Raw genomic sequence first — 20,730 nt, 5'->3', positions numbered from 1 at the left:
TTCCAATGAGTGCTAGCTGAAGATTGGATCATTATGGGCTTAATCATCATTCAATCCGTGAACAGCAGTGCGTAAGACTTCAGGCAAGAAAACCCTATCAACAATCATCAACTGCAAAAATTTGCTTGTGTCATTTTTCCAAGAAGGATCAAGTTCATCATACCAGTACATTAAATCTTCCACTACTTCAGCTAGTCGACAAATGCTTCAAGATATTTCTTTAATTTCTTCAGAAAGTGAAGGAATGTTCGTTGCTTGTGCTTCTTCATTGGTGCATTATGGTAAGGCCAATCTGAGGCGTGTATGGCTTTCTCACTTTCACCCTTTACCTCAGTCGGCACCTTATAGATTGGCAGCTCTTCCATTTTGCTTCTTCAGTTGAAGCATCAGCAGTCATGTTTTCAACTTCTGATTTACTACCGCAACCCATTTCAGCTTTTCCATTTCTATTCGAAACCCATAGAAAATAGAACCTCATATTTGCTTAGAAGTCGTGGACTGTGGCTTCATAAGCAGGAGATCACCCATTGAGAAAAGGTGTCTTTTAAAGAATAAAATCGTGCAAACAATACCTCATAAGTAATAACAGATACAGTCCAACAATCCTAACATAAAAAATGATCAATATTATTTTTTTTCGTTCACACTTTTTAATATTTCCACCACATATTTCTGTTACAGGTATAGTTTTTCATGTGTCCAGGGCCAGACAAGAAAGGAGTTGGTAGTTGGAACTTCGAAGAGAGACAAGGATTATGGCCGAGAAACAGAAGGTTAAAATTTGAACCATTCCTATTGGGCTTATAAAAGTATACATTGGGCTACGGGGAATGCTCTAATTTCCCTTGAATCACAGTATTTATGAATCTTCCACAAATCGGTTTAATTTTATGAACTTTATAGTTTTTTTTTTCCTTTTACTTGTATTGGTTTGAACTTTGTAGGTTTTTTTTTTTTTTTTCCTATCATCTCTCGAATTTAACAGGGAATGTTCCAGCAAGCTAATTTCAAGTGTTGTTTTGGTTGAATATATAGGAAATATTCCAACCTTCTGGAAGAGCCTTTCGCAGGACTATAATCTCATTACAGGAAAGGTCCTTAATTGAGTGATCTATTCTCTTTGACTGATTAGAGGATAAGTGGTCAATTAATTCGCCCTACAAATTAAAAGCCTTAGTAGGATAAGATATTGCAAAATAGGTTTGGGATAACTTCTAGTGTGGTTTATTAATTTTATTAGGTCATTATTAAATGCTAAATATCTGTTCCAACTTACTGAATTCACTCCATCGTGTTTCCTTGTAACTTATATATATATAATGGAGATTTATAGGGATGGAATCATAATTTTAAGGATTTATATTTAAAGTATTTTTAGTGTATAAATTTTATATATTGTCAATGAATTAAATGATATAATCTTATTAATGAAATGAATTAGATAATATCACTTTAAATTTTTAAAAAATTATTAATTTTTATATATTTATTTAAAAAATTAATATTTATTTATTAATACAATAATATCATCTGATTTATTAATTTTATATACCGATAATGTATAAAATATAAACTTTAAAATTAAAATTTTAACATTTTATCAATATATTACATGTTTATTAATTATTTATGTATAATTTAGTAAACACAAAGAGGTATGTAAAATATATAAACTTCTATACTATTATATTAAAACAATATATCTAAACAACATATCATTGATGCCGGTCCAAAATAGTAAATAATTAATTTACCCTTTATCAAAATAAAAATAACTTAAAATATAAAATAATAAGATTAAAATTCCAAAATTAAAAAAATAGAAAACAAAAAGCAGAGCTACAATTTTTTAGATCTAACACAATACAACAATTTTTTTAATGAAACCCAATCTACCAGCAGAAAAAAAAACTCCTACCGCCATAGCAAATCATCAACACAGATTCATTATCCACCAGAAAAAGTCATTACACAGTCATTGCCCATCAACACAAGCTAGCCAAAAAGAATCACAAAAACAATTTACATAATAAATAAATAATACACCAAAAGAGAAAAAAATGAAAAAGTTTCAAACGAAAGTTAGGAAGACCCAATGATAGAATAGAAAAGTGGTTTCCAGAAATTTGGAAAAGGGGGAGTCACCATTGGTGGCAGCGGATGCGGCTTATGGCGGTGAGTAATCTTTGGAAGGTCTAAAACAGTGAAAATGGAGAGTAGAGGAATGGGAAACCATAACAAGAAATCGAGGCATTCGGAGCGGTGGAGATAAATTTTTTGGAGTTGGAAGACGCGGGTTTTTTAATAGATTTAGGCTTATTGGGTCTTTTTTTAAGAATACTAATATAAGAAATAAAAAGAGGGATCCAAGAGGAGTTTGGATATGCAATTTGATACCAAATCCGCGTCGGTGAGCGGCAGCCGACGACCTCAAGGGCGGTGGCAGCGACGACGGAAAGTCGATTTCTGGGTTTATATATATATATATATATTTTATCATTCAATGAAGACAAAATCCTACATTAAAGGAGAGAGAAAAGACTGAAATTTGAACCTAGTTTTAATATTTTTTTTAAGGTTATCTTAGCTACTAGGGTAACCTGCTGAAGATTTTGTATGATTTATGGGTTTACATGATTTTTGGTTGTTGAAGCTTTAAATGAGACATGAATTTTGGTATTTTATAGTCACATAAAACGATACATTTTGTATCAGAAAAAAAATCTATGCAATTTAGGGTAATCACTCTGGTAAAAATAAAAATAAAAATAAAGACGATAGAATAACAAATTTTATTTAATGCACTCTTAGTAAAATTTAAAAATTTTATCAATGCAAAGATTGTCATATACTCTCTTTAATTTATATTTGAAAAGATTAAAATAAAATTATATAAAATAATTATTTTCCGTCAACATAAGTCTATTTCATTAAAATTATGTTACGAAATTATATTATTAAAAAAAATCAATCATTTATTATTAGAATTAATAATGATTTTATTAAAATAAATATTTATTATTTAACTATTATATGTGATGTATAATAAATTATTAATTTTAAAAAAATATATAATTACATGATATAATTTAAATATAAAAAATGCTAATTGAAATATTTGTTTTATATAATTTTTTCTAAAAAAATTAATAAACTTATATGATAAATAAAATATATGTGACAAGATTTTAACATTAGTTTTTTAAATTTAAAAATTTCACCAATCATGAATAAAATATTGGGTACCAAAAGATACGTTTGTATAAAAAATTTATTGTATCTTTGAGTAGACAATAAGGGATGACACTTGCCTCGTAAACTTTTGTCTTTTTCTTCTTTTTAAACACTTATATTTTGTCTAAACACAAGATTAAGTTATATAATGTTAGAAGAAGATTCAATATCTTGTGTTGTCCCTCAAAAGTTGTAGAAGTCATACAACTTGAGAAATTGGTTATCTTCCGACAATGCGAACATGTTTTTCTTTCCTACTTGAAAAAAAAAGTCCCCCAAACAATTAATAATCTAGAAGAGTGAATGATTTGACCAAATTCTGGCTTTTGTTTTCTACGTACTGGCTTTTGTTTTCTACGTAGCATAGGTCAAAATTGGTGGGTCAGGCTGGTCCTCTCATAGAATCAAAAACAAAAACAAAGATTTCTTGTTGAAAATTTGAAGGGTTAAGCACAAAAAAGACGCGAAGAAACCTTCCAATTTAATTTTTCTGGCTTATGTAACGCTCTGCATGTGTTATTGACTTTTGCTCAATGAGATATCTCATACTTTTCCTTTTTTAGTTTCCTTATTAGCAAAGCGTGTGAAACCTTTCCCTGTTGGCCGACGCGGTTTTACGTGTGCAGCGAACTTTGAGGTTTATTTGTGTTCCTATTTACTTTGGTTTTGATATGTTTTTGTTGGTGCAATTTAATTTAATTTTTCTGTTGAACAAAAAATTTTGACTTAATTTTTCTCATATAAAATTTTTTGAACTATTTAAAATATTTAATTTTGATATATTTTAATGCTTACATTAATAATATTCTATCTACCATACCATCAGTATTTGTACATGATAGTTTAATTAATCACGTCATTACCTTTGAAGAATAAAAGAAAGAATCTGATTAAGTATATATTATATTCTGTACTCAACTTACCTTTTGGTTTCTCTCTCTATCATATGCTCTCATTTTTTTTTTAAATACATTTTGTTGATTTGAGTACCGAGCGCATCTCAAATATATATATATATATATATATATATACTATTTTCAATGTTTCTTACTTTTTTTTTTCTTTGTGATACGTCTAACAGGTGTTTCATCTTTTATGAGTCTTGGCACCACCGGACCAGAATTATATCAATTGATTTAATAACAAATGCATAGATGTTATTCTATATTTTGTAAAATGTCGCTACTGGCTAGCTTTGTTAATCTTTTGTACTAAACAAGTTGATCGGGTTTTGATCATAAAACAAAAAATGAAAGTTCAAACCTCCAATTAATGCAAATAATAAGCGAAAATTTTGCTATTTGAGATGGTCGCTGAACCTAAAATTATCGAACTCGAACTTCCATTATTCGCATACTTTGAAAAATCATCAACCCCCAAAATTGGAAGACAAGGAAACTTAGAATGGGCTGTAACTATAGTATTTGATACAAATGTTCTCAACCACTATAGAAATTATACATAAATTGATTTACAATTTACAATTTAATTCAGTCTTGTCACTTTCAACAGCAAACTAAGGAAAATCAAATATCAAATAGCACAAGTAACTAAATTAATATTTTTCATATGTGATAAAGAATATGACTTTCGAGCTTCAATTGTTCACCATATTCGGATTGATTTTTGAAAATATCTATATATATATATATATATATATCCTCTAATTGTCTTTAATGAGGTCCTGAAACAGACATTTTGCTGATAATTTGCATTTGAAAACAACATCAGATTTGTCTGATATATCATTTATAATATATTAATTAAATGATTCAAATTTAAACATTTGTAATTATTTTCTATTTTTATGTTGTGCCTTCCTATGTATAAAAAAAAAAAAAAAATCATTGTGGCTTTTCCGAGTCAATTTGAATGAAAGTGATATTGCTAGTAAGTAATTCTTTTGTAAAACATTCCAAAATTCCAATTTAGCCAAAAGAAAGCTGAATTATAGAATTACCAGGTTAGGTTAAAGTGATAATCATCTCTCAAGCAGCAATATATATCTTGACATTCATTTCGATATATACTTTATTTTTTAGCCAAAAACAATGTACTTCGTGGTCTATTCATGTGATTTTACTGCTGTTGAGGGAATCTGATCTTGTATCTGATTGTACAGTAGTTTTTCCAACCGTATACATTGCTTGTATATTTGTATAATACAACTTCTTTGTAAGTATAATTATACTTCCTTTGATGCTGGGTATATTCATATGATAATAATGTGCATATAATGTTTGAATATTTGATTTAATAATAAGTAGATGTATCTCTTTATTTCAAAAAAATTAATTTATATTTTTTTCAATACATAAATATGTTTATGAATGTTACACGCGTATATATGTAAATTACAAGATGGGTTTAGAAACTTACAGCAAGATTATCTTGTTCATGGGCACTTTTAAAACTCTTCCTCTTGCTTGTTTATTAGCAGAATTACGAGGTGGCTATTTGATTTTAGTGGTAAAAGCATAAGGGGTTGATTGGGGTAGGTTTTGAAGGCAAATCTTGCTGAGGGAAAAGCATTTACAGATGCAATCCCATCCTAATTTAAGTTGTGTGTAGATCATGCATAATGAATGTTTGTGAGTGGTAAAAAGTGAGCAACAAGGCACAAACCTAATGCTTTTGACTAGTATATTTCATGCTTATTTGCCAGGTCTTGGAATAAGAATAGGTTTAATGACAATTGAACAAGGGAGGGGGACTAAAACTTCTTTATGAAGAGATCTAAAAGCTTCTAGGAAGAAACTTTAATTCCATAAAAAAAAAACCAATAAATTCAACCAAGGAGTTCCTTTATTATTTATTTTCCTTTGTTTTGGTTCAACTAAACTCTCTAAAGTCTACCATTTCCTTGCTATTAGAGTGACTTATAGCAATCTTCCATAATAAGTAGCGAGTAATTTTAACCCCTCAACCCATCTTTAATAATAAAAAAAATTGAATAAAAAAATCACAAGAAAAAAAATTTTAGATACTGAAATTTATATTAAAATTTATTTTTTAAAAATAAATACATCAATCATTTCAAATAAGCTATTGATTCATAAAAGAATACTTTATCTCCCCTCTTTTCTGCTACTTTTTCTTACAAAGTTTTCTCTTTTTTTTCTTCGGTATTTTACTTTTATTCTTGTTAAATTATTTAGGAAACTTCGTCACCCTGCGTCCACCGACTTGGATCACAAAGCCTAACACCCAATTCTAGTAAAACTCGGCCTTAATTTTCCTAATACTTGGTCAAAAAATTCTGCCAAGTAATTATATCTTCCTAACTCAACCCTAAAAAAAAAAAGCGTAAACATTCAATTTAACCCAATTTTATTTTATTGTCTTTCGCTTTCCTACTCCCAAACTTTGCACACTGAATACAAGGTAAAAACCGACCTTTCAACTAAATCAAAATCTTCTCTCTAAATCTCTCATATAACGGTTCTCAGAATTCGCAGGCTTTAAGCAACCAAAGATTAGCTCGAAATAACACCTTAGTAGCTGACATGTTCTTTTCTTCTTTCTTTCTTTTTATCAAGTTACATCTCACTTAAATTAGGTCAGATTTCAACTTCTTTTGTTCCTAATTTTCATGCAAAATCTTGAATTTCATCATGTTTTTTTTCAGGTTTGGGTTTTTTTAACAGATGAAAAGTCTATTTTGGAATTCAAAACTTCAAAGTTAAAATCAGAGTTCCTATGGACTTCTATTACTATGTTTTTTGGCTTCAACTTGAAAAAAAAGAGATTGATGGTTTATATTGATGGGTACTTTAAGAAGTTTTTGATCAATACCCATTTTAATTTGAAGAATATGATTTCTTTTAATGTGTTTCTCTTTCAAAAGATGATTCCTTTTGGTGGGTTTTTCTTGGTCTCCATCTCTGCCCTGATTTTTTCTCTGTTTGATTTCTTCAGCAAAGTTTTCTCCAGGTAACTCAATTTTGACTTCGCTTTGTTGTTTAAACAATGAAAATGATGGTTTCTCCTTACTATTATAATTGTGTTTTATTTTTCTCCTTTCAGGATTCAAAGAAATAAGATTTCTCAAATAAAGAATTCGATTCCTAATCCTATTGATCAAAAGGGTCACACAGAAGAGAAAACAGAGGAAGCCCAACCTGATGCTATTGTATTGGAGGGTGAAGAAAGTGAAGAAGAAAAAGAGTCACCGAAGTTCTTTTTCAAGTTTCAGTTTCAAACTCAAACTTTTGAAGAATTCAGCAAGAAGTTCAGAGGAGACGAGAATTATAATGTTGGCCTGGAATCTGTTCCTTCCACCAGCACAAACAAGTATGAGTTCAAGTCAGGGAATGATATTAGTTGTTTAATGGAGATGCCAGAGGATTTGAGCTTTAGGGTCAAAGAATTATATGCTGATTCTGACAATGGGTTATTGTCAGAAGAGGATTTTCCGGAACAAAATTTGAAGGATGAAGCAGTTACCGAAGAAATAACAGAGAATAAAGAAAAAGTGTCAGAGAATGAAGAAACTGTTTGTGAAGAAGAAGCAGTTGAAGTGGAGCATAATTTTCCAAGCCAAGAAGATGTTTCAGGGAATTCTCAGTTTCTTTCTGAGAAGGACTTCCCTGTTTCTGAGACTGATACGGATTCTATTACTTCAAGTCCTGAATATATGAGTAATTTTATTGGTTCAGCTAGTGACGGATTTTTATCAGATAGAGATTTTGAAGAAGATTTTGAGGTTTATTCTTCAAGAAATGTTGACAGACATAAGGGAAAATTAACCAGGGAAGATATGGACTTGGAAGAAGCTGATGATTTTGACAATGAACATAGAGATATAATGGAAGAGCTTAGAAAATTAGAAGAGTCCGAAAACCAGAATGAGGATTCCAAGCAGGAAGAAATTAGTGGCAATGACAATGAATCCGCAAATACTTTGGATAATTCAGAAAAATCCAATTTAGATAATTCATTTTCGTCGGATTCCGAGGATTCAAATGGTTTGGAAACTTTGTGGGAGCATCAAGATCTGATAGAACAACTCAAGATGGAGCTGAAAAAGGTTAGAGCCACAGGCCTGCCTACCATCTTAGAAGAATCTGAGTCTCCGAAGATAATGGATGATTTGAAGCCTTGGAAGATTGATGAGAAGTTCCAGCATGTAGATAGAATGAGTGAGCTTCACAAATTCTACAAGAGTTACAGAGAAAGAATGCGAAAATTCGATATCTTGAATTACCAGAAGATGTATGCAATAGGTCAGTATCACTCAACTTTAGCATTAGGTGATTACATTTTTCTACTATTGTTTTATCTTTTCATTTATCTGCTATCATTTCAAATTCTTTGCATAATTATGAACCATCTTCCTGCTTATCTTTTTCTAGTTAATCAATCAAAATTAACAACACATTCTAACTTAAGCAGTCTTTGGGAAGTTAGGCAAAAAAGGACCCACTTAATCTGCTAAATGGGGTTAGGCATAGATAATTCATGTATTTGTGTCTATTTATCTCATATTTATCACATGTAAAATATAAAAATTAACACATTATAATTCATGTTCACATATCAAATAGAAAATCTTTTTTTTTTTTGTTTTTATCAAACTCATATATGATTTTTATTAAAATTTTAATCGTATGACTTTTATATTTTTTTGTGTCTAAGTATTGTGTTTAAAATTGTCAACAATAGTATTAAAAGCATTGGTGTAAATGTTACTTGAAAGTAGGAGGAAGGAGGGATTCATATACTAGTTCATATATTACCTTTTGATTTTTGGAAAGATGTTTCACTTTAGGAGTTTGGAGGCAGAAAAAACCTTTTTCTGCGAAAACGCGTGTAAATGTTCATAATTCCAGGACTGATTCTAATGTTTGTAACCCCTTTTTTTTGCTAAAGCTTTTTTCAATTGTTCTATAAATTTAATTATGAATAATTTACTAAAGAATACCTTATGGAAATCAAATTAACCCAATTTCCCTTATGACAGTATTTTTAGTTAGTTGATGGTGCTATGATCTATGTCTTTGGTGCTGTCCGACCAACCTTTAGATTTCAGCCTAATTCCACAATTTCATTTAAGACACCGACTTATTATGGGAAAGCTTTACCTAACTCTCAATTACTACTGAATTCATGACAAAAAATTTGCTGCGGCTTTAATGCTCCACAAAATCTTTTTCAAAGCTTTTTTTTATTTTTTATTTTTGTAAAAAGCATTTTAAAATGAATCAGAGATTAAACTCGGTTAATTTATGTAATCAACTTTAATAGTAGCATCCAACAAGTTTAATCTATTCCTTTTATCTCGTGCCTACAGCTTCTTTTGTTAAAAAAAAAAAAAAAGCACTTAAATATTGAAATGTTAGAAAGAAGACAACTTGAAAAGCTATGTTGCATTAAAAAGAACTTGATTTTTTTTTTCTTTTTATCTGATTAATAAGTGACTTTTTTAGGTTATGATTTACGTATAGTTGGCCAATTACATCTGCTTTATACGTTTTTCATTAAATTGTATTTCAAGTTTCATGTAAAGTAACCTGTCCCTCGTGTTTCTTGACAAATTCGTAGGCTTTCTTCAGTCAAAGGATCCACTTCAATCAATTTCAAGCCACAAATCATCCTCACCTCCAGCAATTACATCTCTTCTCTCCCAAAACCTCAGGCTAGGAAGGCGAAAAAAGTCCGATCTCGATCCCATGAGAAAGTTCATTAAGGAGCTTCACGGTGATTTAGAAATGGTCTATGTAGGGCAACTGTGCCTTTCTTGGGAAATACTTCATTGGCAATATCAGAAAGCAATTGAAATTTGGGAATCTGACCCTTATGGCATGCGTCGATACAATGAAGTTGCCGATGAATTTCAACAGTTTCAAGTGCTGATGCAAAGATTTATAGAGAACGAACCCTTTGAAGGTCCAAGGGTACAAAACTACGTCAAGAATCGATGTGTTCTACGTAATCTCCTTCAAGTTCCAGTTATTAGAGGTAAGAACTCCTAATCCTGTCCATGATATGTGAAGCATTGTCTATTTCCTGAGATAGTGACAGTGTAACTGGTTGTTGAATGTCTCCTAATGCAATTAGACCCTTTGAGCTAAGAGGATAGATCTGATAATTAAAGACACAATATAAAAAAGACATGAATATGATATAAGTTAAAATTTTAGTAAAAAATCATATATAGGTTTAACTAAAATAAAAATATATATTTTGTATTTTTTATGTATATATAAATTGTGACATGTAATTTCATACAAAACATTATTCAAATATGCCATTTATAAAGTGGGGCCATTAACAGCAATAACTCAATGAGTACTCATTTCTTGTTTAAGCAACAAAAGTGAAGGAAACATTAGCTAATACAAGCTTAATTTCCCCTGTAGAGGATAGTATGAAGGATAAAAGAAAGGCTAGAAGAAAAGGGAGAGATGATGATGCAATAACAAGTGACATGCTTGTAGAAATCATGGAGGAATCAATAAGAATATTTTGGCGATTCGTTCGAGCTGATAAAGATGCAAATATGGTGATCCAGAAGACCAGGAAAGGAGCTCAAGTGGAACCTTTAGAGCCAAACGATCTTGAACTTTTAGCAGAGGTTCAAACAAATCTGCAAAAGGTTAGTTTCCAATAGCTTTTATCAAAGCAGATAAAAATGGTGTAATCTTATTTGTTTTTCACATGTTTTCTATTGGAATTGCAGAAGGATAGGAAGCTTAAAGACATACTGAGAAGTGGAAACTGCATATTAAGAAAATTCAAGAAGAATCAAGAGGAAAGTTCAGATCAAGTCCTTTACTTCTTCTCTCAAGTGGATTTGAAGTTAGTGGCAAGAGTTTTGAACATGTCAAAAGTGACAAAAGACCAACTTTTTTGGTGCCACAGCAAATTGAGCAAGATTAATTTTGTTAATAGGAAGATTAATGTAGAACCATCATTTTTGCTTTTCCCATGTTAATATTTTATGAATATATAATATAGTATTTCCTCGTATATTCATCCCTCTTGCCATAGCCCCTATTTACATAATTTAGCCTAGTTCTATAAAAATTTTGGTATATGTAACTTTCATAGGTTTTATTTTTGATGAGGTTCATTAGACTTTTTTTTTTTTTCACTTTTGCTTTTTATTTTCTATCGCCTCAAACTGTTTGACTAATTTTATAAGCTTTAAGATGAGATTTATATTTAATGCATTATTAGTGTATAGATAATATACATCAGTAAACTAAAAATTTTAATCTTTAAAAATATCTTTTACTTTTATGTTCTGTGATATTTAATTTTTAAAGTCTCTAAATTTTAATTTTATTTATTAATGAGATGGCAACTTGTAATGTACTGACAGTATATAACATTATACATCAATAATATATAAAATATAAACACTACAGGGGTTTTGGTTTTTAGCGACGTTTTTTTTACCGTTTAGTGGCGTTTATTAATGTTACTATAAGGTTGTGGCATGTGTGAAAAAATGTCACGTAGAGTGCCGCCTATACACATGTCGCGGTAAATAGCGACGTTTTCTAAAATTCACCTCAATACTAGCGGCATTTATATCTGAAACGTCGTCATTTTAGCGGCGTTTATATTTAGTCGCCACTATTTCAGTGACGTTTTTATGAGAAAAACGTCATTGCATTGACGATGTTTGTAACAGAAAACGTCGCTACTTTAGAAGTGTTTGAATCTGAAAATGTCTCAATATTTACTGTATTTGTATCTTTTAGGCGCTGCTAATTCAATGGCGTTGTTATGAGAAAAATGTCGTTGGTGAAGGCGTTTCTATAAAAAACGCCACCTACCTAGTGATGTTTGCTTGAAAGAGCGCCACTACTTATAGTGGCGTTTTATGCTACAAACGTCACTAAATTATTCATTTAGTAGCATTGCCCAACGTAAACGTCGACATTATGTAAAAATATATATTTTAATTTCTTATAATAAATTTTATTTTCAGTAAAGAGCTTAAATTCAAAATTTGAAATTAATATTAATTTTATTCACGTTTAAATATACATCTAATTAATACAAAGTTTAATAATTAGTATAATAACATTCAAATATTGTAAATACATTAACCAAATAAAAAAATTAAAATGTATGAAATGGATGACTACACACATTTTGCTGGCTACCAATTGATGAAGAAAATTTTTCACCTTGGTCATTAGTGTACTCAATAACCTACTGAATAATACCATACAATTTTTAACACTTCATTGTATGCTTATTTTTTATTTAAAAATTTTAATATTTACTAAATATAATACCTGAGTTGATAGAGCACCAAGATCATTTTCTAAAAATTATTGTTACACAAAATTCATAAGATGATCGAGTCGATCATGTAACTGCTGAAATTTTGCACGCCCTAGCTCCATTCTAGCATGTTCTTCTTCAATTTTGGCACGCTCCTGTTCTCTTTCTGTTTTCATTTGCTGAAAATATTGTTGCATAGTTTGCAACTCCCCTCTCAATATTGAAATATCTCGTGAAGACTGACTTGCTGAGAGTGTAAATTACGAAGAGTTGTCTATAGTAGGCAGATGGTGTTGGATCCAATCCAAGGCCTCGGATCCGTCCGTGCCTTTCTTTTTCAGCAACTTTTATGAATATCCGATTTTTCATTTCTTACATGTTGAGAGAACACCTTCAGATGCTACTTCAATCTCAGTAGTAATTTTCTCTTTCATTTTTTCTTGTGAATTTGTCATATACAACTATCAAGTTTAATAATTAATTGATTATATGTTAAAAAAAGTTAATATTTACTTTATGTTAAAATAGATTATACAAATTACCATAATTTCTTGTGTTTCGATATTCATGTAAGATCTATATTTTTTTGTGTGTGTTACGCGAAAAAGTTTCACACGTCCAATTGTACCGCCCATCTCATTCTCCTATATAAAAACATATGTTATTTGATAGGATACATATCAATCGTAACTTATTTATGCATATCAATCTTGTCAATCAAGTATTAAAATTTCGAATAATTCTAATCTCCTTTATTTATATTTTGGCCATGTAACGACACAATAGTCTTAAATATACGTAAAGAATAAAAGCATTTTAGGCTTTCACACATATCGATCATGAAAACCAAATTCAATTATTTTCTCCTGGCTTAATATAAAGGATTGAAGCCATTCAATAAGTTGAAAGACATCCAAAATTTATTTGTATATTTGCCTTTTATATGCAAAAATATTTCCAAACAGACATAACTGATAACTTTTTCTCCCATATCAACCATAGAAACCAAGTTCAATCAATCAGACAAGCTTAATATCAAGTATTGAAGCTATCGAAATTGTTAAAATACAACAATAACAACAACCAGATAATAAAGGCGTAAATATACGTAAATAGTAACTTTCATACATATCATCTGTGTAACTAAGTTCAAAACATTCGATAAGTTTAATATCATGTATTGAAACAATCAAATCTATTAAAATAGAACAATAAATATTAATTTTCATATTTACCTTTTTATGGCAGAAAAAGTTCATTCATTGGAATAAGTTAATTATCATAACTTACGATTTCTTTTTGCTTTCTTGCAAAATTTTTTGATCCACTTATGTAGCTATATTTCTGTTGCTTTCTACTACCAATCCCAATCTGTTCTCTTTCTTATCATAAAAAATAATATCGTATATGATAGAAATACAAATATTATCAACTGAAACCATCAAACACTTTCATCATTTCATTATATTATACAAAGTTATAAACTAGTACCTCTCCTTTTCTTGAGAACCAAAATCTAACTAATTGTTCATATTGCCACCTAATCACATTACAAGGTTGATTTTACATCATCACCTCTACAGTAGTATTTCGATCAAAATACTTATTCTTCAAACTATGCTTATAATCTTTTCATTTCTTTCTCAATGACTTAAGCATAAATGAAGTTGGTATTTCAAGTATAAATCTTGATTGTAATAATACAATAAGAAAAGTTTGAATAAGTAAACAAAATAAAAAATAAAAAATTTGAATATATCTAATTAATTATACTAATACCTCAATAAAATTTAACGTATCAGCCTTAACTTCTTCTGGAACATTATGCCATGTTTCATAATGAATAGGCAATTTCATTCTATTATGGGCTAGCATGCCTAGAAATTCAACCAATAGTTGAGCCTCTTCACCAATTGGTTGCCTATCAGAGTTTGCAGACACTACAATACGCTCGTTAGGAGGTAGTGCAAACAATTTCTTCAAAGTTATCCTACCTCTGGTCCTTTGTTGACCATTGTTATCAACTACAACAAATATAAAACATATTTGTAAAATCGTAATACTTTTGTCATTATACTCAAATTCTAAAATTGAAGTATATCATACCTACATTTAAATTAAAAACATAATCAATTGAGTAGGTACTATCTAAACCTGGACCTCCCGTATTGCTAGATCCAATATCAATTGAAGGGTTAAAAATGACGGAGTTAGATTCGACAGTACATTCATTTGCCTCCAAAAGATTCAGTCCATAGCCAATATCTACAAGTGCCACAGACAGTTCTAAACTAATATCTCTGATATGTTTTACTTTCAACCTGCTTCTCCGCATTGTAGCTTACTTATATCATAAAAGTGAATATAGAAAAAATGTTAGTTCAGAAGATATATAAAGACATTTTCAATTTAAGAAATCAAAACCTACGATATATAAAGAACATATCGATTAAATTAAGTCAAAATATAATGTATGATTTAGAAGACAATAATTATACAATAGCGAATATGACATTATTTATATACTATGATTTACTACATTATGTCTTAAACACTCGAATTACAAATTATAGGTGCATGAAATCATGGTTCGTAAATGTCTTCAGTAACATCTTCGCGGATCCACTGAGCATAGGTACTGGAGATATTCTCATCTACGTTTTGTTCAGCAAAAGGATAACATTCAGTTCTATGTTCAACATCATCTTTGGTATCTAATCCCATATCAAATAAGTCTCTAGGTGTGTTTTGAAGAACAATAAACCAACCTAATTCTTTTGGATCTTCAAAGTAAAATACTTGTTTGACTTGAGATGAAAATACATAAGGTTTATCGATAAGTTATTATCCAGTGTGAATTAATCGAGAAAAATTCACAAGTGTAAATTCGTACTAATCTTTCTTAAGACCCCTCGCACTATTCACATCAGCCCAATCACATCAAAATAAGACAACTTTTCACTTGCCATAATAATCCAACTCAATGATGTCATTAATCATGCCATAATAGTCAATATTTCTCTCTAAAGGGTTTGTGTCCCTAACACTAGCATAGTTAGTAGTTGATGAAGTCACAACAACTCTTGAATTTTATGTACTTCTAAATCTCTCATGAGATTTTATGTGAAATCTAAATCCATTAATGATAAAACCTTTGTATCATTTCACAATTCGGTTCAAACCGTGTGAAAGACACTTTACCTCTTGACTAACAAGCCTTCCACTCCAAACCTATAAAAGTAGAATAAATATATATATGTTATTAATGTAATTTTTACTATAAGCATTCTATGTAGATAAAAAATAATGGAAAGTATGGCATTACTTACAATTGCTCCTAACCATTCATGAAAGTTTTCAGCGAACAACTTATCAACCTTTCGAAGGTTTAATCGTCGATAATATACAGGATCTCTCAAATTATTTCTATACTCACTATAAAGCATCATGATAAAGTATTAACAATAAAAAAAAACAATAAATTATGCCTAATGTAATGAATAATTTTCTTGCTAAACAACTTAAGTGTGAAACGATTCAATTAAGTCATGATGAAAAAGAACATATCGATGTGCTTGTGCCCAAAATTTATCGTCTAACTCCATCACAGCTTTGCCTATGGATTGTCCAAAATTTTGAAAAAGATAATTGTAGGCTGAGTTTGTATGCTGCGTACCAACATTTCTCGAAGGTCTATTAAATCTCGTTTCAACATCTTCCAAATAACGAGAACAAAATGTCATACACTATTCTACTAAATATCCTTCAGCAATAGAACCTTTCGAATAGCATTTGTTGTGACAATAAAATTTTAACCTCCCCAAAAACTTATAGCATAAAACATTAGTCATATGTTATTTTAAGTAAATTGACTTAATAATCAATAAAAACATAATCAATCTATTAACAAATAAATACCTTTCAATATGATACATTCATCGATAATAAATCGGCCCATCGACTTTTACTTCATATGAAAGGTGGATAATCAAATGCATCATAATAGTGAAAAGTTTAGAAGGAAGATATTCTTTAAATGGCATAAAGTAATCACAGCTTGATCTTAAACTTTGTCAAGCTCATCCATATTCATACATTTCTGACATAGAGATTTAAATATGTTACTCAATTCAATTACCACAGAAGTCACTTGCTTTAATATTGTGAATGTAAAGTAATTGAAAGTAAGTCTTGCATCAAAATGTGATAATCATGTGACTTCAATGAAGAAAATTTTTGTTCCTTCATATTCACACATCTTGATATATTTGATGCATAGCCATCCGAAACTTTGACATTTTTTAAAATCTTGCAAAACATATCTTTTTCAGCTTTAGAAATCTTAAAATAAATAGCAGACAATCGATATTTGCCATTAGGAAGTAACATCGGATGAAGGTCTAGGTGAATCCCCATATCATCTAGGTCAAGCTAACTCTTTAAGTCATCTTTAGATCTTCTATTCACATTGAGAATTGTCACGATAAAATTTCGTAAACATTTTTCTCTATGTGCATCAAATCAAGGTTATGGCGTAATAAATTATATTCCTAATAAGGTAACTCAAAAAATATACTTTTTTTTCACAACTCATACTCATTGGGATCATCTACTTCATCATCCTTTTCATCACTTTGAACATTAAGATCACCAACTTCTGTATGACTATCACCAACTTGTGTAATACAAGGCTAGACACCTTCAACGATGTCCCTCACTCTTTTCCTTAATGGAGTCATTTTTTTATATGTGAAATTGAAATATTTAACTTTGACAAGATATTAGACCCACTAATGGGTAAAGACGATCTCCTCAACTCTTCAGTTCTATCAAAGAGATATTTTTAGAATCTAAATTGATGATTATCATCTAATCATTGAAATATCCCATATAACAAAACTTCTTACCATTACGTAACCATGTCGAATATGTCTGTGTAGCATAACATGGATAAGCATAACGACCTTTTGTACTCTAACCAAATAAATTCGTATAAGTAAAAAAATCGTTGATAGTCCATAATAAAGCAGAACGTATATTGAAATTCTTTACTTTTGATGCATCATAAATCTCAACTACTTCTCATAATTGCTTTAACTCTTTAATAAGAAGTTGTAAGTAGATGTTTATATCATTATCTGGACCTTTTTTTTCGAAAATTATCATAGACAATATAAATGACTGTTGCTTATAGCAATCCATGATGATAAATTGTAAGGAATTAATATAACTAGCCAAGTACTATAAGAAGTACTCATCATTTGAAATGAGTTGAATCCATTAGATGTCAGTCCAAGCATAACATTTTGAGGATCAGATGCAAAGTCTGGAAACCTAGAATGAAATGACTTCCATGCCAAAAACTCTATAGGATGCCTCAATGATCCATCATCCTTTCGCTTCTCATGATGCCCCCTATTGAATCTATAGTTTTGAAAGACATGTAGAGTCGTTGAAGTCTTGGTAATAATGAAAAATAACGTAAAACCTTAACAGATTTTTTTTTTACACATACCTCATCACCATCATCATTCAACCTTTTATCGAGGTTTTTGTTGACCCAACGAGAAATACCACACAAATGATAAGATTTTTGATTTTTTTATCCCTTCAATACAACATGCAATTATTGGGACAATTATAAATTTTCTCATATCCGAGACCTAAATCCTTGATCATCTTTTTTGATTTATTATAAGATTTAAGAATTTTGACAAAAGGAAACATTTCTTTCATAAACGTAATAATAAAATTATAGAGTTTTCCATCCATCCATATAAGTATTTCGAGTGAAAAAGACGAACATAGAAAGATAACCTTGAATACTTCGATCCCTCAAAAAGTTCTTCATTCATCTCCTCAAGCAACCTATAAAACTTTGATGCTTCTTCTTTAGGTTATTGGTCACGTACACCTATCCCAGATTCACCAAATTCATGCATTTCAACATTAGACTATTTAAATTTTTCATTTGGGGAGAAAGATTACGAAAAATTTGATTATGAATGTTAAAAGCATCTCGCAACATGCCTTCAATGTCATCTGCTATAAAAGGATCATGTTGATGATTGAGAGCTTTTGATGTTGAAGGAACTGTAGTGAAAGACCTTGACTGTATAGACTCTTTATGAAAATGTCAATTAACATATCCCGATAGAAATTCAATACAAATTAAATGCTCATAAATAACTTGATGCATTTGCCACTCGATATTAGCACATTTCACACATGGGCATAATATCATATTATCTTCACTTGTATTCTTAAATGCAAAATTAAGAAAAATTTCCACTCTATATCTATACTCTTGACTTAATCTTGACTTTGCATCCAATTCTTATCAATTTATTAATTGCTACATTATCATATCAAATGTATATAAATAATTAATATGAAAACGAACATGTACAATTGCATAGTTTACTATGTTTTAAACAAAATATAATAACAAGACTAGTACTTACACAAAACAAAAACTCTTTATTGTGAAGTAATTTATCAGCTACCAGATATTATGATTGTTAAAACTCTGCTACTAACGTAGACAGTACCTAAGAGTATTTGTAGTTGGGGTTAACATAGGGTGAAATAAGGTGGGTTTTGTAAAAAAAATTTTCACCAGAAAGAAAATCGCGAATTACAAAAGCTAAAAGAATAGTCAAATGAAGTAAAAGCTAAAGTCAATAAGTTTTAAATAGTCAAAATAAGGTTCTAAAAGACAATGCTCAGATACTAAAAGCGGAAGAAAAAAAAAAGTAAATTGTACTTGATCTGAAAAAAATAGTATAATAATAAAGATGAAGCTTTAAGTTGGTGATTGGATGCACTAAGTTTAGAAATATTTTTATTGTATAGGATTATGGAATGCATTTACTAACAAAAAAAGCCAACAATAATTCCCTCTTAAATATTTTTTGAATATAATATAGGCACCTTGAACATATCGCTACACAAATTTTAACATAGTTATTAAAGGCGTATATCCAAGAAAGACATCTTTAATAATTCTTATCACAGTTTGTATATAATTAGTGAAGGCGGTTGCAGAAAACAATGCCTTCAATAATTTTCCTAAAAAAATTTTTTGGATTAGTAAAGGTGTCTTTTATTAAGATACGCTTTCAATATACCATGATGATTATGGAAGGTGTTTATTCAAAAAGACGCATTCAATATACCTTTAAACTTAGTAATCCATTACTAAAGGCGTTTGTTAATAACATACGCCTTTAAAATTTTCTCACTAAAAATTTTGAGAATTATTGAAGGGGTCTTCTACTATAAAATACCTTTTATATACTGTCACAAAAATTTTAACACTATTATTGAAAGTGTATATCTAAGAAAGATGCCTTTAATAATTCTTATCACAGTTTGTAGATAATTATTAAAGGTGGTTACAAATAACGTCTTCAATAATTTTTTTAAAAAAAATTTTTCGGATTATTAAAGGCATATTTTATTATGACACGCCTTCAATATACCATGATGGTAATGGAAGGCGTTTATTAAAATATGTGTCTTCAATATACCTTTAAACTTAGTAATCCATTACTGAAGGCGTTTGTTAATAGCAGACGCCTTCAACATTTTTTCACTAAATATTTTTAGAATTATTAAAAGCATCTTTTATTGTAAAATGCTTTCTATATATTGTCACATAAATTCTAACACTGTTATTGAAAGCGTATATTCAAGAAAGACACCTTTAATAATTTCTATCAGAGTTTGTAGATAATTACTAAAGACAGTTGTAGATAACAATACTTTTAATAATTTTCTTAAAAAATTTTCTCAGATTATTAAAGACGTCTTTTATTATGACATGCCTTTAATATACCACGATGGTAATGAAAGGCGTTTATTAAAAAAAACACCTTCAATATACCTTTAAACTTAGTAATCCATTACTGAAGGCATTTGTTATTAACAGATGCCTTTAAAATATTTTGAGAATTATTGAAGGCTCTTCTACTGTAAAATGCCTTTTATATACCGTCACACAAATTCTAACACTATTGTTGAAGGCGTATATCCAAGAAAGATGCCTTTAATAGTTTCTATCACAGTTTATAAATAATTACTGAAGGCGGTTACAAATATCAACGCCTTCAATAATTTTCCTAAAAAATTTTTTTCAAATTATTAAAGGCGTCTTTTATTATGACACACCTTCAATATACCACGATGGTAATGGAAGGCGTTTATTAAAAAAGATACCTTCAATATACCTTTAAACTTAGTAATCCATTA

At 29.7% G+C, this 20,730-nt stretch overlaps 1 protein-coding gene across 1 annotated transcript; it reads left to right on the top strand.

Moving 5' to 3' along the window:
* The first annotated feature begins 6,540 nt into the window (after window positions 1-6,540).
* Window positions 6,541-11,205, top strand: LOC111299622 (uncharacterized). Its single transcript, XM_022894922.2, has 5 exons — window positions 6,541-7,167; window positions 7,261-8,459; window positions 9,778-10,194; window positions 10,596-10,831; window positions 10,916-11,205. Exons 1-5 carry the CDS (start codon window positions 6,827-6,829, stop codon window positions 11,168-11,170), a joined length of 2,448 nt encoding a protein of 815 aa, XP_022750657.1. The 5' UTR covers window positions 6,541-6,826; the 3' UTR covers window positions 11,171-11,205.
* The last annotated feature ends 9,525 nt before the right edge of the window (window positions 11,206-20,730 follow it).

The sequence above is a fragment of the Durio zibethinus genome, chromosome 18, assembly GCF_047325235.1.
Source record: "Durio zibethinus cultivar Kanyao isolate XHJ-2024 chromosome 18, ASM4732523v1, whole genome shotgun sequence".
Taxonomy (NCBI): domain Eukaryota; kingdom Viridiplantae; phylum Streptophyta; class Magnoliopsida; order Malvales; family Malvaceae; genus Durio; species Durio zibethinus.
The sequence above is the reverse complement of the archived record's forward strand: the minus strand, read 5'-3'. Positions and strand labels throughout refer to the sequence as shown.